The 21,537-nt window shown below is 45.2% G+C and overlaps 1 protein-coding gene across 2 annotated transcripts in view; it reads left to right on the top strand.

Annotated features, from left to right (window-relative positions):
- PCSK6 (proprotein convertase subtilisin/kexin type 6) overlaps positions 1-21,537 on the top strand; it is a 118,586-nt gene that overhangs the window by 34,698 nt on the left and 62,351 nt on the right. For both annotated transcript variants that reach the window (XM_077827977.1, XM_077827976.1), the window contains exons 3-7: positions 3,910-4,020; positions 4,927-5,070; positions 7,179-7,255; positions 9,999-10,087; positions 21,130-21,302. In XM_077827977.1, the coding sequence (XP_077684103.1) occupies positions 3,910-4,020; positions 4,927-5,070; positions 7,179-7,255; positions 9,999-10,087; positions 21,130-21,302 (594 nt within the window). The remainder of the gene's footprint in view (positions 1-3,909; positions 4,021-4,926; positions 5,071-7,178; positions 7,256-9,998; positions 10,088-21,129; positions 21,303-21,537) is intronic.

Below are 21,537 nucleotides of genomic sequence, written 5' to 3'. Positions count from 1 at the left end.
AAAGGCTGATGGGAAAAGGTGCAAAAGGGAGACTGAATCTGTACAAACAAAAAGGCTGACTGATATAACTCAAGGATTGCGTTCAGATCATGTCTGGTAAACAAGAAAAGTGTGGGAAATCAGTGAACCAAAATTAGTGTGTTGGAAATAAGGCCTAACTGGTGGACAAAATAATGAGGGGATGGGCTAGTCCACCCATCAATCCCTTTTGGGGTCCTTAAAAGACTTTTTGAGGAAAATTGGAGGACATGAATGGAAGAGGGCAACGATTGCTGACTGAAAGGAGGGGAAGGAGTGAGCTCTACCAATATGGCTGCTACCTCCAGTATCTCCTAGGACTCCAGAATCCACCATAATGCCACTAGAGATCCCAAAAGATGTTCAGACCAGATTGGGCCAAAGAGAGGAACCTAGATGACATCACTACCTCCGCCGTCTGACTAATTCCCAACCACCATGTGGGATGTGAGACTCTGCCATCTACCCTCATCCCCAAGTGTCCTCCTTCCCCCATTTTATTTCTTCTCATTTCTGTCCTCCTTTGTCTTCTGTCGGATAAAAGTCTGGGTTAGCTGGCCAAGACTAGATATTTTGTAACACTTTGTGAGCCTGTGACCAAAAGCACAACTAAAAGCAGTGCCCTACACAGCCCGATGCTGGTACAAGTTTGCCAGGTCTTAGAGTGGTTAATAAGATTGTGTTCTGGGCCTATTTTTCCAGCAGTGAGGTGGCAAGTGAAGGTCCACACCAGCGTCAGAAGCTGCATTTTCTATCTTTGCTGTTCTTTTCACTCCTCTCTCGTGTGTCTTTTTTAAGAAATGGGAACAGACTTTAACAGCTCCTGCCCATCTCAGCTAACTTCTTCTGTTTTTCCCCCAATACGACACGTATTACTATTTTTGATACCACCTAAAAGATGGTCAAACAAGTTCCCCCCCACCATCCCTTCTAATGTCTCTCTTGAGTTAAAGGGAACAAGGGCTGTTGTTCGTATGAAAGCCTTACTTAATACTTGACATTTCAAATACTTGAACTGTTTTTCCTTCTTTTTCTGTATCTTTATTCAAAGGTTAAAGGGATTCTTAATGGTGTGTTTGCCATGGTACAATGCAGGCTGAGATCTCTGTATACCAAACCCTGAACCTTGTTTAAAATTGACAAATGTTGGACAGCATTAAGTCTTTGGGACCATATATTCCAGTCCTGCAACTCGTAAATGAACCTGAGGGCAAGAAGCCTGAAGATTATTCTAGTTAGTTATAGGAACAGCTCCCAGGTTTCCTCAAATCCATTTTAAAGAACAGAGTATGAAATTCCAGTCCCACTGAAGTCAATGAGAGTTTTGCTGTTGACCTGAGAGTAGCCCGTATCTCTCCCAAAGTGGCTTGAAATCTATTTGAACTTTTTGTGGGGTGTTTTTTATATATATACTTATTTCTTTGCCAGTGTCACACTGTCTGGAGTGGCTCAGGACCAGGAGTGCCTACATCAGGGCAGACTGTCAGAAAAGAGGGCAGACACCTCAAGCTAGTGGTGTGTTCTATAATTAATTAGATTTCACCAAGCCAGTAAGAAGTGTGGACTCCTAGATCACTGTACCAGTCTTGCTATGGAGTCAGTCTCCTTTGACTCTCCAGTCTATCTTGCCACCCAGACAAACGGGACTTTGTGATAAAATGGTTACTTACACCAAAACTCGCGTCATATTTAGGTTGCTTCCAGTCCCAAGAGACCAGTCACTTACCCCAGATCAACTGGTACCCTAGATCTTACACCAAAGACCATGCTGGTAGCCAGTTCTACTAACTAAGGGTTTATTAGCTAAGAAAAGGAAATGAGAGGTTAAAGCAAGTAAAATACATGCACAGGTGAATCACAGTTTGTGATTCCAAAGGGTGGCAGTGATGTACTAAACTGCCAGTTTCCCAAAAGTCTTTTCAGGGTACTATGATTGTCTCGGAGGATCTCTGCCTTGCATCTGGTGCACTTCCCTGTAAGAATCCGAACAGTTCAGAGACGAAGGATCTTTCCTTGAATCCATACTTATAGCTTCTTCTCACAGAAAACAAGCCAACAGTGTTACTACCTAAATGGGCTTTTCCTCTGATGATGGAGAGTGAGAAATACCGTTTGTGTTGACGATTGGAGGTCAAAGATGCAAAGATCACTTGCTTTGAAATTAGCTCTTTTCTGTTAGGGTTCTTCATTTGCATTCTACAAGACTTCTTTCTCCTTTGATGGGTTAGTTGGTTACAGGGGTATCACAATGTAAATGTTTGCTTCTACTTTATAATGGGATGTAGATAAGTGAAAACAATGCAAGTAACATCCCATTAGTTTTTGTGACGTTTAAACACCTAATACTCTCTTACACATTTAACAATCATCTTGATCTATATAATGCACAAGTGAATTGGCCTGGGGCTTTGACATGAGCTGGCACCTGATCTGCCAGTGTCACAACCAGTTCTGCAGAACAGATGAAATATCACCAGCAAGAAAGAAAAATAAGCCCCTCTTCAGCAAATCATCTAAGTACTTTCCTAATGAAGAATTTACTAGTCATCCTTCAACTAAGCACTTAACCAAGTGTTTTGACTACAATAGGGCTTAAGCTCACGCTTCAATCCTTTGCTGACTCAGCCCATAGGTAATACTGTTTTAGGGACCCAACCTTTACGTCTGACCCACGGAGCAGCGCACTGTCCTACCAGTCTCTCAGGGGCATATGCCTGCATGCTGGTGCAGCTTATCTCTGAGTGCTGGGGCCTTCACACTGCCCTTCCCCTTGCTAGATAATGTCACACATGCATCCCACTAAAAACCAACACAAACCCGTCCGTCCTGGGTTCTCCTTTGTTAATACTGAAGCGATGGTTCAGCCCTTGTATGGGAAATTCTCAAGCTTCTTTTGCAGGCAGGAGTTCTTTCTGGGCCCCTTCTCACCAAGGCATTCTATTCCCAAAGTCTTAACCCTTCCCCTTGGGTTCCCCCAAGCAGAGGCAGACCCTGATTTCCCCAGAAGAAAGCCACTGTCCGCACCAGTCCTTCCTCCGTTACAATAGAGCCTCCAGCACAGAGTCCTGCCTCCTCAGATTTCAGGTCTGTTCCCAATCACCTGCTCTCGAGAGGAAAACAAACCAGGCAAGGTCCGAGCAGGGACCTGAACCCCGCAAAGTCACAAGCTCAGCCTGTGACCTGCTGCTAATATTTCCCCTCCAAATTAAAAAATGAAACCACAAACCCATTTTCTGAGAGCCTGGGCAAAGGGTTCTGCTAGCGAATGACAAATCGTTTGGTTTCATAAGGCTTTGCCTTCAAAAGAATCTGGGCACTTGAAGTGGGAAAGCCAGGAAGTGCACGGCTCTGATGGTATTTGTGGGAGTCTGCACTGCCACTGTTGTTTTGTTTGTTAGCTGTGCTTTGGCATTGTATATATTCTGTTGACACACGCAAGTATTCGTCCATTGTGGGTCCAGTCCTGCAAACTCTCATCCACATCAGTAATGGCTTGCAGGACGGGCCCTGCTTGTATCCAGAACATCTAATTAGGCTATCTCGTTACACATTCCATCCATAGTACTTTAAAACTTACAAATGTGATAAAGCAGTCTACAAAGAAGATGAGGTAGATTTGACTTCTTCCATTTCAGATTTAGTTTGTTTTCTTGCATGAATAGATCATAGCCCTATGCAAAATCTAAATTTGCTCTAGATTTTCCATGGTGAGGAAAACCATCCACTGACTGGTTAGAAATGAGTCAGGAATATAATGTTAAAGGCTTCTCAGTTTAAAAAGTTGTTTTGTTTGCTTGGGATTTTTCATTGATACTATATATGCAATATTTGAGTGGCCAATGTTTTTGTTATATCTTTATTTGCATATTCAGTAATTTAAAATCTCTGTAGGTGAAGTGGCTACAGCAACAGGAAGTGAAACGACGAGTTAAGAGACATGTTCGAAGTGACCCTCCTTTGATTCACTTCAATGACCCAATGTGGTCTAAAATGTGGTATATGGTGAGTATCTTCAGTAGTCTTCTTTTTGCTAGCCAGGTACTTTTCTATGGTAGAGTTATTTTACAGCAAAATTACTTTTTTAAAAAATGGAAAGTTTCATTACCCTTCACTTAACCTCGTTGGTAGTGTAGCCCATTGACTTCTGTGTTTGTGTCAGTGAAAGTGCTTTGTAGCTGTATTAATATTTCCCAGGATGCAGAAAAATGCCATTTTAGAGGCAGTGTGGCCTAGTGATTGAGCATTGGACTGGGACTCGGGTGACCTGGGTTCTCTTTCTGGCTCTGCCACTGACCTGCTGGGTGACAGTCGGCAAGTTATTTCCCCTCCCTGTGCCTCAGTTTCCCCATCTGTAACCTTGGGAGGAGGAGGATGATATACTGACTTCCTTTGTAAAGTGCTTTGAGATCTGCTGATGGAAAGTGCTATAGAAGAGCTGAGTATTCTTGTTTGTTGTAATTAGCTGTCTTTCATCATGATCATTTTATCACAGGTACACAATTCTAAGCATAAAAGGTCTGAAACTACCTGTATGCAGTAACATCATTTTATTTTGGTTCATTGATTTGTGTTTGGCAGGGAAAGTCATTTAAAATAAAGTCGCTTGATAGAAATGTTACTTTGTATGAATATAAAGTTGAAGATCCATCCCTAAAGTGGAAGAACCAAAGAATATTAAGATTTCAGTTCCCCTCATTAACTTGTTTGGGGATTTCTTGATCTAATATGTAAATTTAAAAAAAAACCTTGCAAATAGCTTGGTAAACTGTGGAATGTAAATGTATTTTCAGATTAGTTGATTTGTTTGCACAGTATCATTCTTCAGCAGAATTGGGTGATGCTTTGAACTCATTAGCACATTGGGTTGGATCAGTTTTATAATCTGCCCTTTGCTATTTCTGCCCTCAGCACTGTGGAGATAAAAACAATCACTGCAGGTCAGAAATGAATATTCCAGCAGCCTGGCAGAGAGGATATACTGGCAAAAATGTGGTGGTGACCATTCTTGATGATGGCATAGAGACAAGCCATCCCGATCTCATACAAAACTATGTAAGTAAAAAAAAAAAAAAAAGTTTGCCACTTCTCTGTAACCTTTTGGACTGGCATGTCAAATGGAAAATATGATGGGGAAATGGGATAGTTCTTCAAGGAAAACGGGAGCAGAGACTTTTTTCCCCCAGTGAATTTGTTTCTGAAGAACTTAAATTATGCTTTTATTTTTAAAGACCAGCCATCAACAGAATACACAAAGATTTGAAAAAAATCAAAACTTCAGATTTGAAACAAACATGTTTGGAAACTCCATTCCCGTTGGGGATTAGCCAGCTGTCTAGGAGATGAAGGTTTACAAATATCCCACCACCGTCAGTCTCCTGTAGAGTAAAATCAGGCATCCTGTGGCCAAAGACAAAGATAATGTAAATGGCTTTGCTCAGCCAGAGTTTGAAAATAGATAATAGAATATCAGGGTTGGAAGGGATCTCAGGAGGTCATCTAGTCCAACCGCCTGCCATAAGCAGGACCAATCCCCAGTTTTTGCCCAAGATCCCTAAATGGCCCCCTCAAGAATTGAACTCACAACCATGGGTTTAGCAGGCCAATGCTCAAACCACTGAGCTATCCCTCCCCTTCTCAAGCAAGACATAAGACTTTCCATAGCTAATCTGTTTCCTGGTCCTGGGAAGTTTAGTACCTGATTGAGGCTGACTTTTTACCTGAAAGATCCTGATTGCCAAACACCCAAATCACATTCCAGTTTGGCAACATGGACTGTATCACCTACCTCTCTAGCCTGATCATGACACATACTGGATGGAGGCAATAAACTTAGTACAATTCTCCTGGTTCTCACCTGAGCCTCATTTTACGCTGAAGACTCTGACATGCCAGTCCCTGCTGACTCACTGCCAGCTCAGTATTTGGATGATGTGGGTGTGGGAGTGGAATGCCTCTCTCGGTTATAAACAGGAACTGAAACACTTTTTACCTGTCAAGCCAAGAGTTCACTGGCTGATGTTTCTCCTGCAACAGTTGACAATGTTCTAATACATAAAACAGCACACGGTGCAGCATTCCTACAGGGCTGCAAGATACTGACAGGGACCATTTCTGACAATCTGAGTCTTCTGTGCCCAGGATTCTCTTCTTTTCGCTGCTTTAATAGGTTTAAATGTCTTCGTTTTAGGTGTGCCCTAAGAGTTAATGATTTTTAGTGTCAGATCCTGGGTCCTTACTCTATTTTCCCTCATTCCATATCAGGCAAACTCCCATGAGTGAGAAATGATGGACTGCAGGTTTTAGCTCACAGTGCAAAGCTTGTCATTTGTTTCTAATAGCTGTAAAAGAGCCTGGACAGGTGCTTTCTAAACACTTCTAAATAAGTTAATATAAAGAAGGGCCCACACCCAGCAAACACACAGGCATGTTCCATTGGCTCGCAAGCAATTACACACTAAGGAAAAAGAAGTTCCTTGTAAATTTCAGTGAACCCTTTTAAGCTTTTTCTCCTTCGGGCTTGCAAGCTCTGGTTACCAGCCTGAGGAGTATGCTGGATTGAATAATGAATGCCAGTAGCCTTTGTTAGTCTTAAGCAAATACTTGAGAATTAAATTTAGAAGTGCCAGGTTATTGCATAGGCCATCTCCCCAGCCCCAGCCCCTGGAGTGCTCTATTAGTGCTAATGTTGCATCTCACAGGTTTTTCATTTAAGCATTTCATTTCATTTGTAGAGTGAACACTTTATAGCCTCCCTGAAAGGCGTAATTGGAAAAGCAGAAAATATTGAACCACTTTCTTGTCAGTGGTGAGACCAAGATTATAACCTTAGGGAAAGGGCACTCAGCAATAAATGAGCCTGGCATCCCGGTTATGCGTGAACTACCGCTGAATGATAAGGTGTCTGTCTATCCGATCCCAGCAATGAGTGCAGCTCCATTTACATTGCTGCTTTGGAGGGGAGAAGCAAAGTCTTCCCAAATTAATGTTATGATCACTTACTAAGTGTAAATTCCAAGGGGAGCCATGCCTTGCTGGGGTGTGCTTGGGTGATCTCTTCCTGTTACACTTGCTGTGTTAATTCAGTGTTTCAATAAGTGGACTTTAGGTCTGGTCTGTGCTCTGGCTAGTCACGCTCACTAACGAAAGTGAAATGTTTTTAGGATCCTCAGGCGAGCTATGATGTCAATGACAATGACTGTGATCCAAGCCCACGCTACGATGCCAGCAACGAGAATAAGTATGTTGCATTCCTTATCATGCTCCTAGCCCTTAAATTGTGTGGTACTTTCCAAGAACTTCCCAGACATTTAAACACCTAATTTTTACAGTTGCTTCCTCCCAGAAGGGTGGGTTAATAGTACAGGAAGCATTAGTAGTATTGGGATTTCATAGATGGGGAAAGTGAGGCAAGAGAGCGTGACTCCTGCAAAGGTACTTGTCGGAGCTAGGATTGGAACTCAGGAGGGGAGGGATTAGAACTATGCGGGGGGGGATAGCTAGTGGTTTGAGCTTTGGCCTGCTAAACCCAGGGTTGTGAGTTCAATCCTTGAGGGGGCCATTTGGGATCTGGGACAAAAATTGGGGATTGGTCCTGCTTTGAGCAGGGGGTTGGACTAGGTGACCTCCTGAGGTCCCTTCCAACCCTGGTATTCCATGATATGCCAGCTTCAAGCTCCTGGCTCCCAGTCCTGTGCTTTGCCCATTAAACCAGTATGTGCACTACCATCCGGCACGTACATGATGAATGTTACACAACCGTGACGCTTTGTAAGTCATTTTAGTAAGCTGTGAATATTTAAAAGTAGAATTACTTGAGTGGGGTCCAGCTTATTTCATCTTGCACATGGTCTCCAGTAGCCCCCTAGGCCCAAACCTTTCCTTCCTGATGAAGGGAACCCCACCGCCCTCCTTCTGGGGCTTGTGCTGTTCTTCTCCCTGGTCCCTTTGATTTGCCCTTCACCAGGTAACCTTCCACTCTGGCTGGCAACAAAGTCTGTCACAAACAGAACTCAATGGTGTCTCTCCCCTGGTAGTTTACCTCAGTTTTAAACTGGGCCCAACCCATCTCCTCCTTCCCAAGGAGTCTCAGACCCTCCTCTGATTCAGCCACCACTCCCTGGCTTTACCTGGCTGGAGCTCAGCCTTCTGGCTCCGGCGTCCAAACTCCCCTGGTGTCAGGGCCTTCCTTGCAGGAGCCTTTCTCACTCTCTGCAGTTTCCTGAGCTTCCTCTCTCTGTTTCTTGTTCCTCTCTGTCTCTTTATAAGGAAACACCTGTCTCCTATCAGGCCCCACCAGGGCTGTGAATGAGGCACAGGTGAACTGGAGCAGTTCCCTCTTCTGGGGGGGGAAGACATATGACATGTAGGCATCAGTTTAATGTCACCCACCATCTTCAGATAACAACACACTGTGCTTCCTTGCCCACTTCTTAAGAACATGGGATGTGCCAGACTGGATCAGGCCCCTGGGCCATCTGGTCCAGCGTCCTGTTTCTGAGGAGGGTGTTAGAACTCTCTAATAGGGAAATATTGGATCATCTGTCTTCACACGGATCTCTAATAAAGATTTGCTTAAACCCTAAAGCATGAGATTTAATATCCCCTCCAAAATTCTTATTGTTAATTAGGATGAGTCTGAAAATTCTTGATAGCCATGTAAATGTCCAAACTCTTTCTGAATCCTGTCAGAATCTTGGCCTCAGCAACTTCCTGTGGCAATGAGTTCCACAGTCTAATTGTGAGTTGTGTGAAAAAGTATTTCATTTTATCGGTTTTGAATTTGCCACCTTTTTATTGACTGCCGCCTTGTTCTTGCATTTTGAGATCAGGAGAACAGAAGCTTACCTTCTCTAGACCATTCATTATTTTATATATTTTTATCAAGTCCCTCTCTTATTTGTCCCCTTTCTAAATCTCTTCCAGTTCTGCAATATCCTTTTTGAGACAGGGTGACAGCACTGATTTATATAAAATCACACACTTTTACAGCAATTGTCCATGGTCTGTCAGCTCAACTCCACCTCCCCACCCCAACCCCTTATTTTAATTTACTTCTGGCCTCCTAATAGTGGTGTATACATATCTGGGATCATACAGCGTAGCTCTCTTCATGTGGTAACAATCAGTTGTGAAGTAACTTTCTATCAATCAAACAAATGCAACGCCAATAGACTCTTCATGCCCTGTGTCCCAAAATGTCTTTAGAAAATGAACAGCTCTACCATTTAAGATGAATGAGTCTATTCTCCACCCTGCGCACAATAGGCCTCATACAGGGGAATCTTCTAAAGGCCAATTTGTGAACAGAGAGGGGGGTGAATGTTCAACATGATGTTCAGGGCTTTAATGTTTGTGTGACTTCTGCTGCTGCTAACAGGAGTCGTGTGGCAGAATCCTTGAAGAGCTGACTGGAAATGTGTCCTCTAGTCTAAAAGGACTAACCAAAAACTATTTTTAAGGGTCACCGTCTGTGAATTCCCTTAATGATGCCAAGCCTCTAAGCACTTTTCCAATTTAGCGGATTAGATGTCAAAACGATATCACACTTTTTGAACCTAAATTAAAGTGGGACTTCCACATGGCGGCACATTTGAAAAGGAAACATTAATACAAAAAAGCAATTTACTTGGCCACTAATTTCCTCTATTCCCCTGGCCGTTATTGTGTTTTTGAAAAAAAAGCTTCCTCGCGCTCAAGTCAGTTTTGTCTGCTGCGGAAGTCTTAAGCCCATGTTTATGAGCTCACCCGAGGGATCGGGATGTCGCAGATGGAGCATTGTGACATCACTGTAGAATCCGAGAGGGAGAAATGATGGGATACAACATTGCAAATAGCTTAAGCAGCAATGTGACTGCTAGCTATGGCGTCATGGTGCTGAGTGTCACATACAATACATACACACGCTTGGTCCAAGTCTGTGTTTGACTCTGCTGTCAATTATTTACATGGAAATGTATCCTGAATTTCAATTCTCTTTTCAGACATGGCACCCGCTGTGCTGGACAAGTTGCAGCTAAAGCAAACAACTCTAATTGTATCGTGGGCATCGCGTACAATGCAAGAATAGGAGGTAAGGCTGACACTATGCTATGGCTCTCTCACTGTGTGTGGTTTGCTACTTATACACTTTTATTTCCTGGACCTATAGTTCTGCCCGCCTGGACTGGTGGGCTGTGATTTCTTGAACTGAGATTGACGGGGGACAGCGAAACTCTGGAGCAGTGACCTGGTTTGGATCTGCTAAAGTCTTGAATCATTATTGTCCTTGATTGAGAATGACCCTGAGGTGCCCCCCCGCCCCCCCCCCAGATAGCGAAGCCATATTTTTGAGAAGAGGTTGGGAACCTGCTGATTTCAGCTCTTGAGGACATTGCTGACAATGTGCCCTCTGCATCCTGTAGATCCTCAGTTAGTACAAATCCACAGGTGGCTACAGCTGGTTGGAACGCCTTCCCCAAGATGTGTCGGTTTCATTGGGAAGGGGTTCTTTGTTTTTTGTTTTTTTGAGCAAGAGATTTTCTCACACTCTGTAGCCTGGCAATTAGGGCATTGGCCTGGCATGTGAAAGTCCCAGTTCAAATGCCCGCCCTACCTCATCTTGAGTGATCTGGGACAAAAAGCTCTGGTCTGGATCACGCAGAGCAAGGATTTGAACCTGGGTCGGCTACATTCCAGGCGGTGCCCTAGTCTGCAGGATGAATGGGAGCACACACCCCAATCCAAAACTGGGCACTAGGATATGACTCCTGTCCCCAGAAACTTTCCAAAGGTTTTGGATTTGTTCCAGCATGGAACAAAAACAAATTTCGAAACTTCAGACTTTGCTGCCAAACAGAATTGTCGTCCTACAGCCAACTGTACCGGTGGCCCCTTCTCATTGGTAGTCAGCTGCACCAGCTTCAATTAGGGAAGCTGCAACACCCCAGTTCAGCTCAATATTCACATCAGAGATTAACACTCCACTTGTAATCATTTAGAAGGGCTAATCTGGGAACCATGGCTGCTTGGATGTTTGCCTTCCAACTGGAACTGACAGGGGAAGTCAAAGGAACAGGGTTAGGTCTTCGTTTGGTAAAGGACCAGTTTTGGAGTTTGCAGGAGCAGCTGCATGCTTTTTCCCTGTATGATCCTCCTGGATTTTTTTCCATATTTAAATATAAAATTGAGCCAATAGGTGATTTATATAGGATTGCGTCTTTTACGGAACCGGTCTTAAATGGAACAAACAAAGCTTGCATAGGCTTTTGGGAATGTATTCAATCAGGTCAGACCCTTGACTGTCTGTCTGAAAATTCCTGGCAATGTTTTCACTTCTTCTTGCATCTAAATCCTGGAAATCCAGGACTTGGAATGGCAAAGTCTGTCTCGCTGCATGGTTCAGTCTCTGGGCTCTTCGTAATTTGCCTTGGTAGCAATAGATTTTACTGGCAAGGCTGCTATAAAATACTGTTCTCAGCAGCTGCTGTGTGCAAGCCGCTTGCCACTTTCCATGATGTCAGTGCAACTTGTGGAGCAGGGAATTGCATGTGGTTTTCTCACAGCTGTGCGATCCCACTTCGCTGCCCTCCACTCAGCTGCTGGAATTGCACGCCGGGGAGAGGCCTGGATGCAGATTGGCAGGGGAGTGCCTTGCCAGCATTGCACTGTCTTCCAGCTGTTCAGGAGTTGGCAACGCTGCTAGCGGGCGGCAGTGCTTCCTCAGTGACTGAGCGGGAATGCTGCCTCTGAGAAGGATGCTGGGAACATGGGAATGGGTCTGCACTGGCTGTGAGAGGATTTTCGGGATGCTGCCAAAGGAAACGTAGGGCAGGGTGTGAGTAGAAGAGGGGAACCGCTCCTTTATTCCTGTTAGAAGTAAAGGAGGACTTGTGGCACCTTAGAGACTAACGAATTTATTTCAGCATAAGCTAACACAGCTGCTACTCTGAAACCTGTCTTTATTCCTGCTGGGTTTCTTTCCCCATCCCTGACTTTCCTACCCCTTTTGCTTCCTGTTTACCTCCATTGTCCTCCTTTCTTTCCTATTCTCTACACCCTCATTCTGGGTTCTTTCTCTTTCCCTCGTGTGCCCGCCTCCCCTATCTCTTTAGACAGAGGCCGCATAGGCAGTTACCTTTGGCCCAATGTGCAATGGGGCCGAAGTGGTGGTGGGACATCTGTGGTTCCTTGATTACAGAGAACCCTAAGTCAGCAGGAGACCATGCACTTTCCGGAGCTAGACAGAGGTCCGGTTCACCTTGTGTCAACCACACATGTTCCCTTTCCAACACCATCCTTCTCAAATCTCCCTTACAGGAAACGGCTCTTCTCTTCTGCATCCCTTCTTTGCCCCCCTCCCCCTGCTGGTATGCGGAGACAAGCACATTGTTCTTTAGAAACGGGGGGTGGGGGAGCACAGGGATGAAACGATTGCTGCTGATGCTGTCGATGCGGAGGTTGGTAATATTGGAGGCTGGTCACTTTGAGAGATGCATCTCTTGCTGCAGGTGGGTCCAAGCACCCAGAGTTCAGGCCCTTTCTGTCCCACCCTTGGAGACCAAGAACCCACACAGGAGGGGGGCCGCCCTTTCCGGCAGATGGAGATTTGAGCTGTTAGCATGGTTTGCAGTAGGAGCCCAGCTCCGCAACTGCCCTGTGTTGATTAGAGTTGCTCTCTCATTCTTTGCCCACGCAACCTGGGCTGGAAACGGGTGCTTCTGATGCAGAGAGAGCGCGTCAGGTTTTTGATACTCCGTGTTCTACTCTCCTGAACACTCAGCATGTTGGATATAGGATCTCCAGGTGCCCTAGCGGTCAGGCTAGCTTGCCTATTTGCACTGTGGGTAAAATTGCTGGCCCAGTGTTTGAACAGTCTGATCCAGCTACCTGTGTCTCTTCAACACATTTTCCTACTCCGAGCCAACTGCAGAGCAACAGCAAATGTCGCTAGTTAATTACATACATTGAGATGTTCCTGTCCTCCCCTCCCCCCAGGAACCTGTTTCCATTTAACGAAATATATTAAATAAATAACTGAAAATGTCTTATTTTTAAACTACATGTTTGTACAAACCCCGGCACAATGGGCCTCCCGCCCTCTGACCCTGGCACTGCTGTAATACAAATAACAAACAGTAATGAAGTAAACAAATCATTATCAGTAAATTGGATTCATGATGCTAATGAGAATCACGAAGTTCATTTGCATTAGCATATCTATGAACCATTCAGATTTAGAGCATTTTAAAGGATTAACTTACCCCAAACACTAATCTAATCAGCTTGGAGTTGTGTAGTTACAGGGTCAATGACATGTAGTGTCAGTGAATCTGTGGGGCTGACTTTGCAAATGGGGTAGAATGAAGGCTGGAATTGTCATGTATTACAGGCTACCTTGTGTGCAGCTGCAGACCAAATCTACAGGAAAAATCATTTGTAAATCAGTTGCCGAAAGGTCCTGCCCCGTCCCACTCCCCCCAGCCTGATCTGTCCCCTCATTGACCCAGATAGAACCTGCAGAGTCAGAGTTCAAGGAGGGGGACATAAGCCTCTCCATCAGCCTCATTTTAGGAGCCTTATTTGACACCTTGCAGAGGGCAGATGTGGCCCTTGCTCTGTTACCCTCTGAGCATTAGAGGAGTCAGCTTAGTACTTGTATTAATGGGAGGAAGGCTTTAGACCTGGGCACCTGTAGGTAGACGTGGTCCTGACCCAGTCTCTCTCCTCTGCTTCAGCTTAGATATGGAGAAAGGAATTAAGCCTCTTCTGATACATCCACCTCCTTCAAGGCTCCCCCTTGGACTGTCCTGTCTCCTGCCAGCATCTCTTCCCTGTTAGCTCTCTGAGGTGTCTGACATAAAACCCTCTGAGGCAGAGGTCACAACAGCTCAGCAGGAGTCCATCGGGGGAAGATTCCCCACAATGCCTCAGGAGAGCAGAGGGACCCTGGCATCTGTGTAAGAAATTCTTGGTGGCTGTATGGGGAAGGCGAATCTTGAAAAATGCCCACAAGCCACTGTGCCAGCAGCAAGAGCTGAGGCAGTATGGGATAGCAGTCAATGCTTTCCCGGGATAGCAGTCAATGCTTTCCCAGGATGCATTGATACCAACATGGTTATGGAACTTGACAAGGGAGGAAGTGTAAATACCGGTGACTAAGGCCAGGTCTACACTCGAAAAGGTTTTCTAGTGTAGTTATCCTGCTACAGCTATAACCGCAAACCCCTAGTGCAGACACAGCTTATCCAGTGCTTAGACCAGTTCCCCGAGCCAAATAAGCTACACCAGCAGCAGCACGTTTATGCCAGTATAACTGAGTTGACACTAGGGCTTTTGCCAGTATAGAAATGTGACAACATTACTAGCAAAAGTTTCTGCTGTAGCCCTGGCCTCTGTGTTTGGCTGGGGGAAAGAAGCTGCAGCATGGGAGCAATACAGCTGTGATTGCACTCGCTGCGGGAGATAGCCGGACAGTTCTACTCATGTGCTTCTCTCTGCGGTGTGAAGATCACTTAGCTTCTTCCACCACTAGCCCAGGTGCTCATGGAAAACGCCGCTGGAGTGCTGGTTGGGAGACAGCGAGGAGATTGCCCCAAGCTTCTGGGCCTGGGCTAAACCCCAGGCTGGGATTTTTCATTTCCTCCTGTGACATCAACCTAGCAGAAGAAAAAATAATTGTTGAAGAAGAAACCTTGTTAACAGATACCGTATTTCCCTGCCGTATCCTGCCACCAGCTTACCCTCCACTCCAGAAGCCGTACACAAATTCCATACCTCATTTCCACTATTTGAGACCTAAGCTAGGGAATCCTGGAGACTTTCGTTTAAATAACTAGAGGCCTTATTGTACCCACTTGGCCCTGCTCTGGAGTGGCTCCCATGCCACTGGAGTTTGTAGAGGATTGGTTTGTCTCTGGTGGGTGTTTGGCTTTCGCTGGTGAGAGATAAGTCCCGTTTCCATGATTCCATGAGTGAGTGCTTCTAATAAATCAACCACTAGGCACCCCCCAGAACGGGGGTATCTCTCTCTTTTTCACTTTAGAGAGTCCGCCTCGTTCTCTGCATGGGTGTATTCACGCACGTGCGTCCGTGTGCATGGCACATCTGATTTCTCTGTGATCCCAATGCAGGGGAACGAACGCAGACCCTGTTTTGAAATGTTCGCTCTCCATGCAAGTGTGGCACATCACATCCCCTGGCACTCTGTACTGGTCAAAGGCCCTTGTGACAATTCCCTGTTTTGTGAAGCAGGCAGCACTGAAAGAAGCTAATGCCATCGGTATAAATCAAGGCTGTAGCAAAATGAGGATGCTGATGGCCTGGTGGAAGCAGGGCCTTTCACTTCCAGCGACTGCAGCTGGAGTTAAAGTACTGTGCCTCCTGCAGGATCAGGCCCTAAAATACACCTGATATATTTCAAGCGCACACTCCTTAATAACCCCGGAGGCAGGAATTACTTGCCAGCTTTATAAAAAATGCATTGCTCCCTTTTGAATTTGACTTCTTTAATGAACGCCTCCATGTGTGTGCGTGTTGGGGAGACCAGGAATGCTTTGTCGACCAAGACAATAAAACTGACAGACCGCTTGAGGTTGTAGGTTTGGGTCAATTTTTTGAAACCGAACCCTATAGAGTTACTGATTGTGGAACAGAACATGCTGTCGCTTTAGCAAAAGTGATTCTAGATGGATTACTAAAAGAAACTCGCGATTAATGAGCAAAACTTGTTGGGGAGGCCTATTTGTCACACTCAAAAAGCTACAATCTAATTTTACTTGATGTTCTTCAATGCTCTTGCATTGCCATTTGCTGTAGGCAAAATACATTACTGCTCAATAAACAAACAGTGATCCTGGCATACCTTCTTTTTTCCTTCTCTTCTTTACAGCCTGCATTCTGAAACTTTTATTGCTTATTCTGTGGGAAATAGCTGATTTATTTCCCCCTCCCACCCATCTTTTATTTAACTTTGGTTTCCTTCTTCCAAACTCTATAACCTATAGATCCTGCTGCAGTATTATATAAATCTGGGTTTGATTGCTAGCTCTGCTAGCTATGTTGGATCTGCTATGTGATGAGACTGAGGGGATATTTTCACTCTATACAAGTGCACAACTGGGAACAAAGTAAAGGGAGAATTTATACATCTTATTTTTAAGGCCATGTATGTAGGTATGGACAGTACCATTGCCATTGTGCCTTGCAAATGTCTCAACACCTGTCTGAGGCATGCAAGTATTAGCCCCATTTCAGATGGGGGGACTGAAGCACAGAGAGATTGTGACTTGTCCCAGGTCACATAGGATCTGAGACAGGAAGTTCAGTTCAGATCTCCTTAGTCCCAGTCCTCATACACATGCCCATCTTTTTGCTGCAGACTCACTAAAGGCAAATCCTTCATTGGTTCATAGACAGTCCAGATGGGCGGAGAGTCCCCGTCAGGCCTGGGATGTAGCTTCACCTTCACCCCTTACAGGACTTGTCAGATATTAAATTACAAGATCTGAACCAAAAGGCGAGGTAGACGTGATGTGGATGTGAGGAGCATCTCTGCCTGACCTGCCTTACACCTAATGCACGTAGTCCAGCGAATGGCTTATATTGTCCCAAAGCTGCTGCTTACTCCAGCTCTTCTCCTCTTACATGTAGTGCTGGACATGTCGCTCTGAAGCAGGGTCATCCATTCACGAGCTGAGGTTGGTCCCAATTCTGCAAGGTGCCAGGCAACCCCAACTCCAGCTGACTTCACTGGAGTTGATAGCGCTTGGCTCCTTGCAGGGTCAGACCTGGAGATTGAAAGCTAGCTTTTCCTCCCACCACGTGACGGGCTGAGTGCTTTGAATTATGATGCTACAAAAGGTTTTCTCTTAAAAATGAATAATGTGCAAGATAAAGTAACAGTGATGTGAAAACACTATTTCCCCTCACATCTCTCAATCCAGGATAGATTAAGCTGTGATAGTGACCAGCTAACTGAAAAAAACATGTTCTGTCTGAATAATAAGTGCCTGTGTGGCACATGCCAAAAACCAGTTCCTTGTCACTTGCCCATGCTATTTAGGAAATTTAAAATGCTGTTATAAAACATAGCCCTGCCCAGGGGTTACTTGTTAGTGTTCTCTTCAGTTTTGTTAGTTCACTTTACAAACAAAGGAAGCTTTGGTAAATGTCTTTGCGCCTTTGCTTTGTATTTTGAAGATTGTTCCCTGCTGGCAGCAGACGGCATTAGAAAAAATATATTTGAATTGCCTGTAGTCCAGAGCACGGCTGCAATGGTAATTAAAGCTGTCTGCATTTGTTTGGTTTAAGAAAAATAAATGTGGAAAGGGAAGTGCATTTTTATAAACAGGCGTCTGGTTGGCTGGCTCCAGTAGGCACTAAAATGATCCAATGCTACCTTTCAGACATGAGACCACTTAACAGAGTTACAAAACTAGACTAACTGAGCATCAAGGAAACGGACGGCTCTGAGCTGCTTTTGTTCACTCTGTTGATGTGCACCAGGGTGGCTGCCTTCTGAGTGCCCCCTCTTACCATGGGGGGCTCTGAGTGCCCTGCCCCAGTTTTCCTCCTCTCAGGTACCCCAAAGACTCTCCATGCCAGGCTCTCTTGCCTCAATAATGTCCCTCCTTGGGGTGTTTTATTATCAAAACCTAGTGTAAGGCGTTTAAAACATTAAGTCTTGACACAAAATGAGGTCAGACTACATGATCCCAAGGGATCCTTCTGGCCTTGGAATTTATGAATTTATGAAAATCCATGTCTCACCTCAGTGCAAACAGCCATTAAAATCACCAAAGAGACAAGATGGGTGAGGTAATATCTGTTATTGGACCAACTTCTGCCGGTGAGAGAGAGACCGGCTTTCGAGTTCCCTGGGCCTGTTCCAGCTCCGACTGCGGCGTCTCTCCTACACACCCAGCAGGGCCGCAGGAGCTGAGCACGGCCCCCCTGCAGTCACTCCTGACTGTGGCTGGATGCCGTGGCATTGGCACTGAGGGAAGGAGACTCCTCTCCTCTGCTTTCCAGGTTGAGGACAACCAGTTGCCCCAGGGTCTCATTAGCAGAGAGGTGGGGAAGGGACAGGGACTCCCCTCTGAAGCCTGTTCCCCAGGAACCCTTGTCCCACCCAGCCTCCTTGGAGCCTCTGTTCCCATGAAGTGAGCTGTAGCTCACAAAAGCTTATGCTCAAATAAACTTGTTAGTCTCTAAGGTGCCACAAGTCCTCCTTCTCTTTTTGTTCCCATAGCGTGGTTCACAGCTCACTCCAGTTTCACCTTGGGTCAGGCTTTCCCCACTGGATAACCTCTGTGATCAGACACAGCCTCTTCCATCGCCATGGGGATTTGTCAAGCCAAAGGCAACCTGTATACAGTTCCTTAGCCTAGTGTTCCATTAACAGGCGATGTATGTGAACATTGTCTCTAGCGCATGGGAAGGCAGGGTCTGAACTCACTCACATTGATCAAAGTGGGGCCTGGTGGTAAAAAATAAATTTGAGAGCCATTGCTGCTATCTAAATCCAGGAAGCTGATCCACTGCTGTGTTCCCCAGGCAGGGAACTGTCACACTCCAGTGGTGTTAGTTACAAACACCTATCGCCACGAAAGCAGGCTTCTCAGCTCAGTTCCTGCCCTACAGGAGCACATCCCCAATCAGACCGGGGAAAGAGTTCCCATTGCAGCCCAGGGGAGATGGGTGTGTCCCCTCGCAGCGTCGTGATTTGATCGAAAGTCTCCTGACATTTGGAATGTTTGGTAAATACCCAGCTGCTGGAATCAAGTGAATCTGCAAGAATCTCAGCTCCTGGTTTTTAAAAGTAAGTTTCTAGCCCTGCTGGCTGCACAGAGGAGATGGAAAATGTGAAGTGAGTGCAACCTAAAGGCTTTAAAGCCAGACTGCAAATAACAAAACCCAAGTCTATTGTTTGGCTTAAAAATCATGAGCTTTAAAAAACAATCTTATGATTTTGGGGGCCTGATTCATGATTTTTGAATTCTTGGGGTTGTGCCTACAATGCTGTATTTACACCAGGGCTGAATTTGTTTCACAGCATCTCTTTGGTTTCCCGATAAACTGAATTCGTCTACTACCACTTCCTGGTTTGGAGCTTCCCAGTGAAATGCAGCACAGTCTTATGAGTCTTTAACATCAATGATTCAGTGACAATGTTATACCTTTGCCACATCTTCTTAAATTGGCTCCATTCCCCTTTTTTGTTCTGTCTTCCCATTGGGCATTTGCCATCAAGTTGCCTCGTGCTGCAGAGACGAGCCAGACAAGCATCCTCTCTTGAGATTGATGGGAATGCTTCACATGGCTGGGAAAGCGGCTTCACCCAATAAGCCCTCCCAGCTCTGTCACTTCTGTAATTGAATTAGTCTTTGCAGTCAGTGATTCACTGTTCCAAAACCTAGGTCCCTTATGTATTGGTGTGAGGAAGACGTCAAGAAAAATGATGATAAAGAGGCTGAGCTGAAGTGAAATGTGCGATCACACCTACCACTTTTCCTCCTCTTCAGCATGGCAGTTAGAGCATCTTGATGTCAAGCTTTAGAAGGCTTCTTTTCCAGTGATCAGGTTTTGCCCCCTCACCATATCTCTTGGGCAACTTTGCTGGCACTTTGCAGATGGCTGGTGGAGCTGCTGTGAGGTTGGACTGCAAATGGTCTGCTTGTCCTACTGCGTTTTGGATATTGTGTTTGGATTTTCTCCCCTCTCTGACTTTTTCATCTTGATTTCAAGGGACTGATGAATCTTTATTCAGTTACAAATAAAATTCTCGCCATCTCTTCCAGGAGATATGAACATGGGTTGACATTTTCAAAGCCACCAGAGGAGTTTAGCGAGACAGCTCCCAGCTGTGTGTGTGGCTAGCTGGAAGACAAGAGGTCTTCTAGGTCATGAAACGTTTCAAGGCAGCAGGAATTTGTTTGGATTCCACACTGGTACGAAACGGAGACCTTTTGAAATTGTTCATGAAAGAGAGAGTCCTCCACCCACCCACCCACCCAAGAACAGCCAATAGCCCAGAGCAGAGCAAGAACTGGAACCTGGGCCCTCTATATCCCATTATGGGGCTGCTGCCTATTCTGCCGTCTCCCTCTTTCTCTGACCAGAAATTTCATCCTGGACCTGAGAAGCCATCCTGACAAAACTTTCGTTAAAACTCCTGTTTCTGCAAACATTTTCCGTTTCAACAAATCAGTGTTTTCCAACCAGAAACATTTCATCTAAAAATTCCCAGCTCTAATTGTGTGTCCGAATCCCGAGTTGGCTTTGAAAATCTCATCCTGGGGCTTCTGAAGTTCCCAAGGATGCCCACCCTTTACTTACGTTTACTGTGAAGCCTGACAGTCTCCCATACAGTCACCCATATCACGTTGCTCATGCGAGCCTACTGCTCAGTGAGCGATTTGTCTGCCCTAGAAATTGTCTCGTTTACTTTTTAGCAAATGCTTTCAGCACTTTTTCTTTGGGAAGCCGTTAGCTTGTCCCTGATCAAAAGCTGGCACACTGTGTCATTTAGGGGCTTGGTGTAACTATTGCTCGATAAAAGTGCATGAACTAACTGCATTCTCAGACGGGGCTTTTGGGTGAGTATTCAGTAAACAGGCTAATGAATGTCTTCCAGGCGTCAGAATGATTTGATTAACTGTAATTATAAGGGGAGGGGAGTTGTTAACAGAGAAATTTTATGACTGAAAGAATTTTAAAGGCATATTCTCTCCAGCAGATGTGGGACTCTACTAGTGTGACTTTGTGAGTGCTGCTACTTGGAGAGAGAGGAACTCTGGGGAAATGTTTAGATTCACTCTGGACCACGCTGCTTTCTGAATCCTGCTCTTGCAGCGGAACACCCAGAGCGCTCCAAATGACGTATCTTTTTAATTCCTTTCCATCAAATCAGCAACACAGTGAGAGAAAAGTGAGAGGGGGAAAGGTTTCCAAAATAGCATAAGAACTTCACGCAGCAGAGCTCATTAGCGTACCCACACTGACATTGTTTTCAGCTGTTCAAGACATTACAAGCCTTTCAGTTCTCGGCAGCCTCTAACAAAGGCCTTTGATTGCAATCCTTGCACTTTCATAAAAGCCATTCAGCCCTAATGTCTAATGTTTTTGTGCTTTTAGGCGTTCGTATGTTAGATGGAGATGTAACAGATGTTGTTGAAGCAAAGTCGCTTGGCATCAGACCCGATTACATTGACATTTACAGCGCAAGCTGGGGGCCAGATGATGATGGGAAGACAGTTGATGGACCTGGTGAATTGGCCAAACAGGCTTTTGAGTATGGCATTAAAAAGGTGTGGATAATTGAGTGCATTGGAGACACTGTTTTCCCCCCCCGCCCTTTTTGCTTCATATGAACTTTAAATTCGTGTGTGGTGTGTGTGTGTGTGTTGGGGCTAAGACTAGTGTGGAGCAGGGTGTAGAAGGTTAAACAAGGGAAAGAAAGTTAAGGTCAAGAGAATCGTCTTGAGAGAGTGGTGACCATGTCCAGGCCTTGTCTATACCACCTCTGACGCTGTGGCTACCATA

The sequence above is a fragment of the Eretmochelys imbricata genome, chromosome 10 (genome assembly GCF_965152235.1).
Source record: "Eretmochelys imbricata isolate rEreImb1 chromosome 10, rEreImb1.hap1, whole genome shotgun sequence".
Taxonomy (NCBI): domain Eukaryota; kingdom Metazoa; phylum Chordata; order Testudines; family Cheloniidae; genus Eretmochelys; species Eretmochelys imbricata.
The sequence above is the reverse complement of the archived record's forward strand: the minus strand, read 5'-3'. Positions and strand labels throughout refer to the sequence as shown.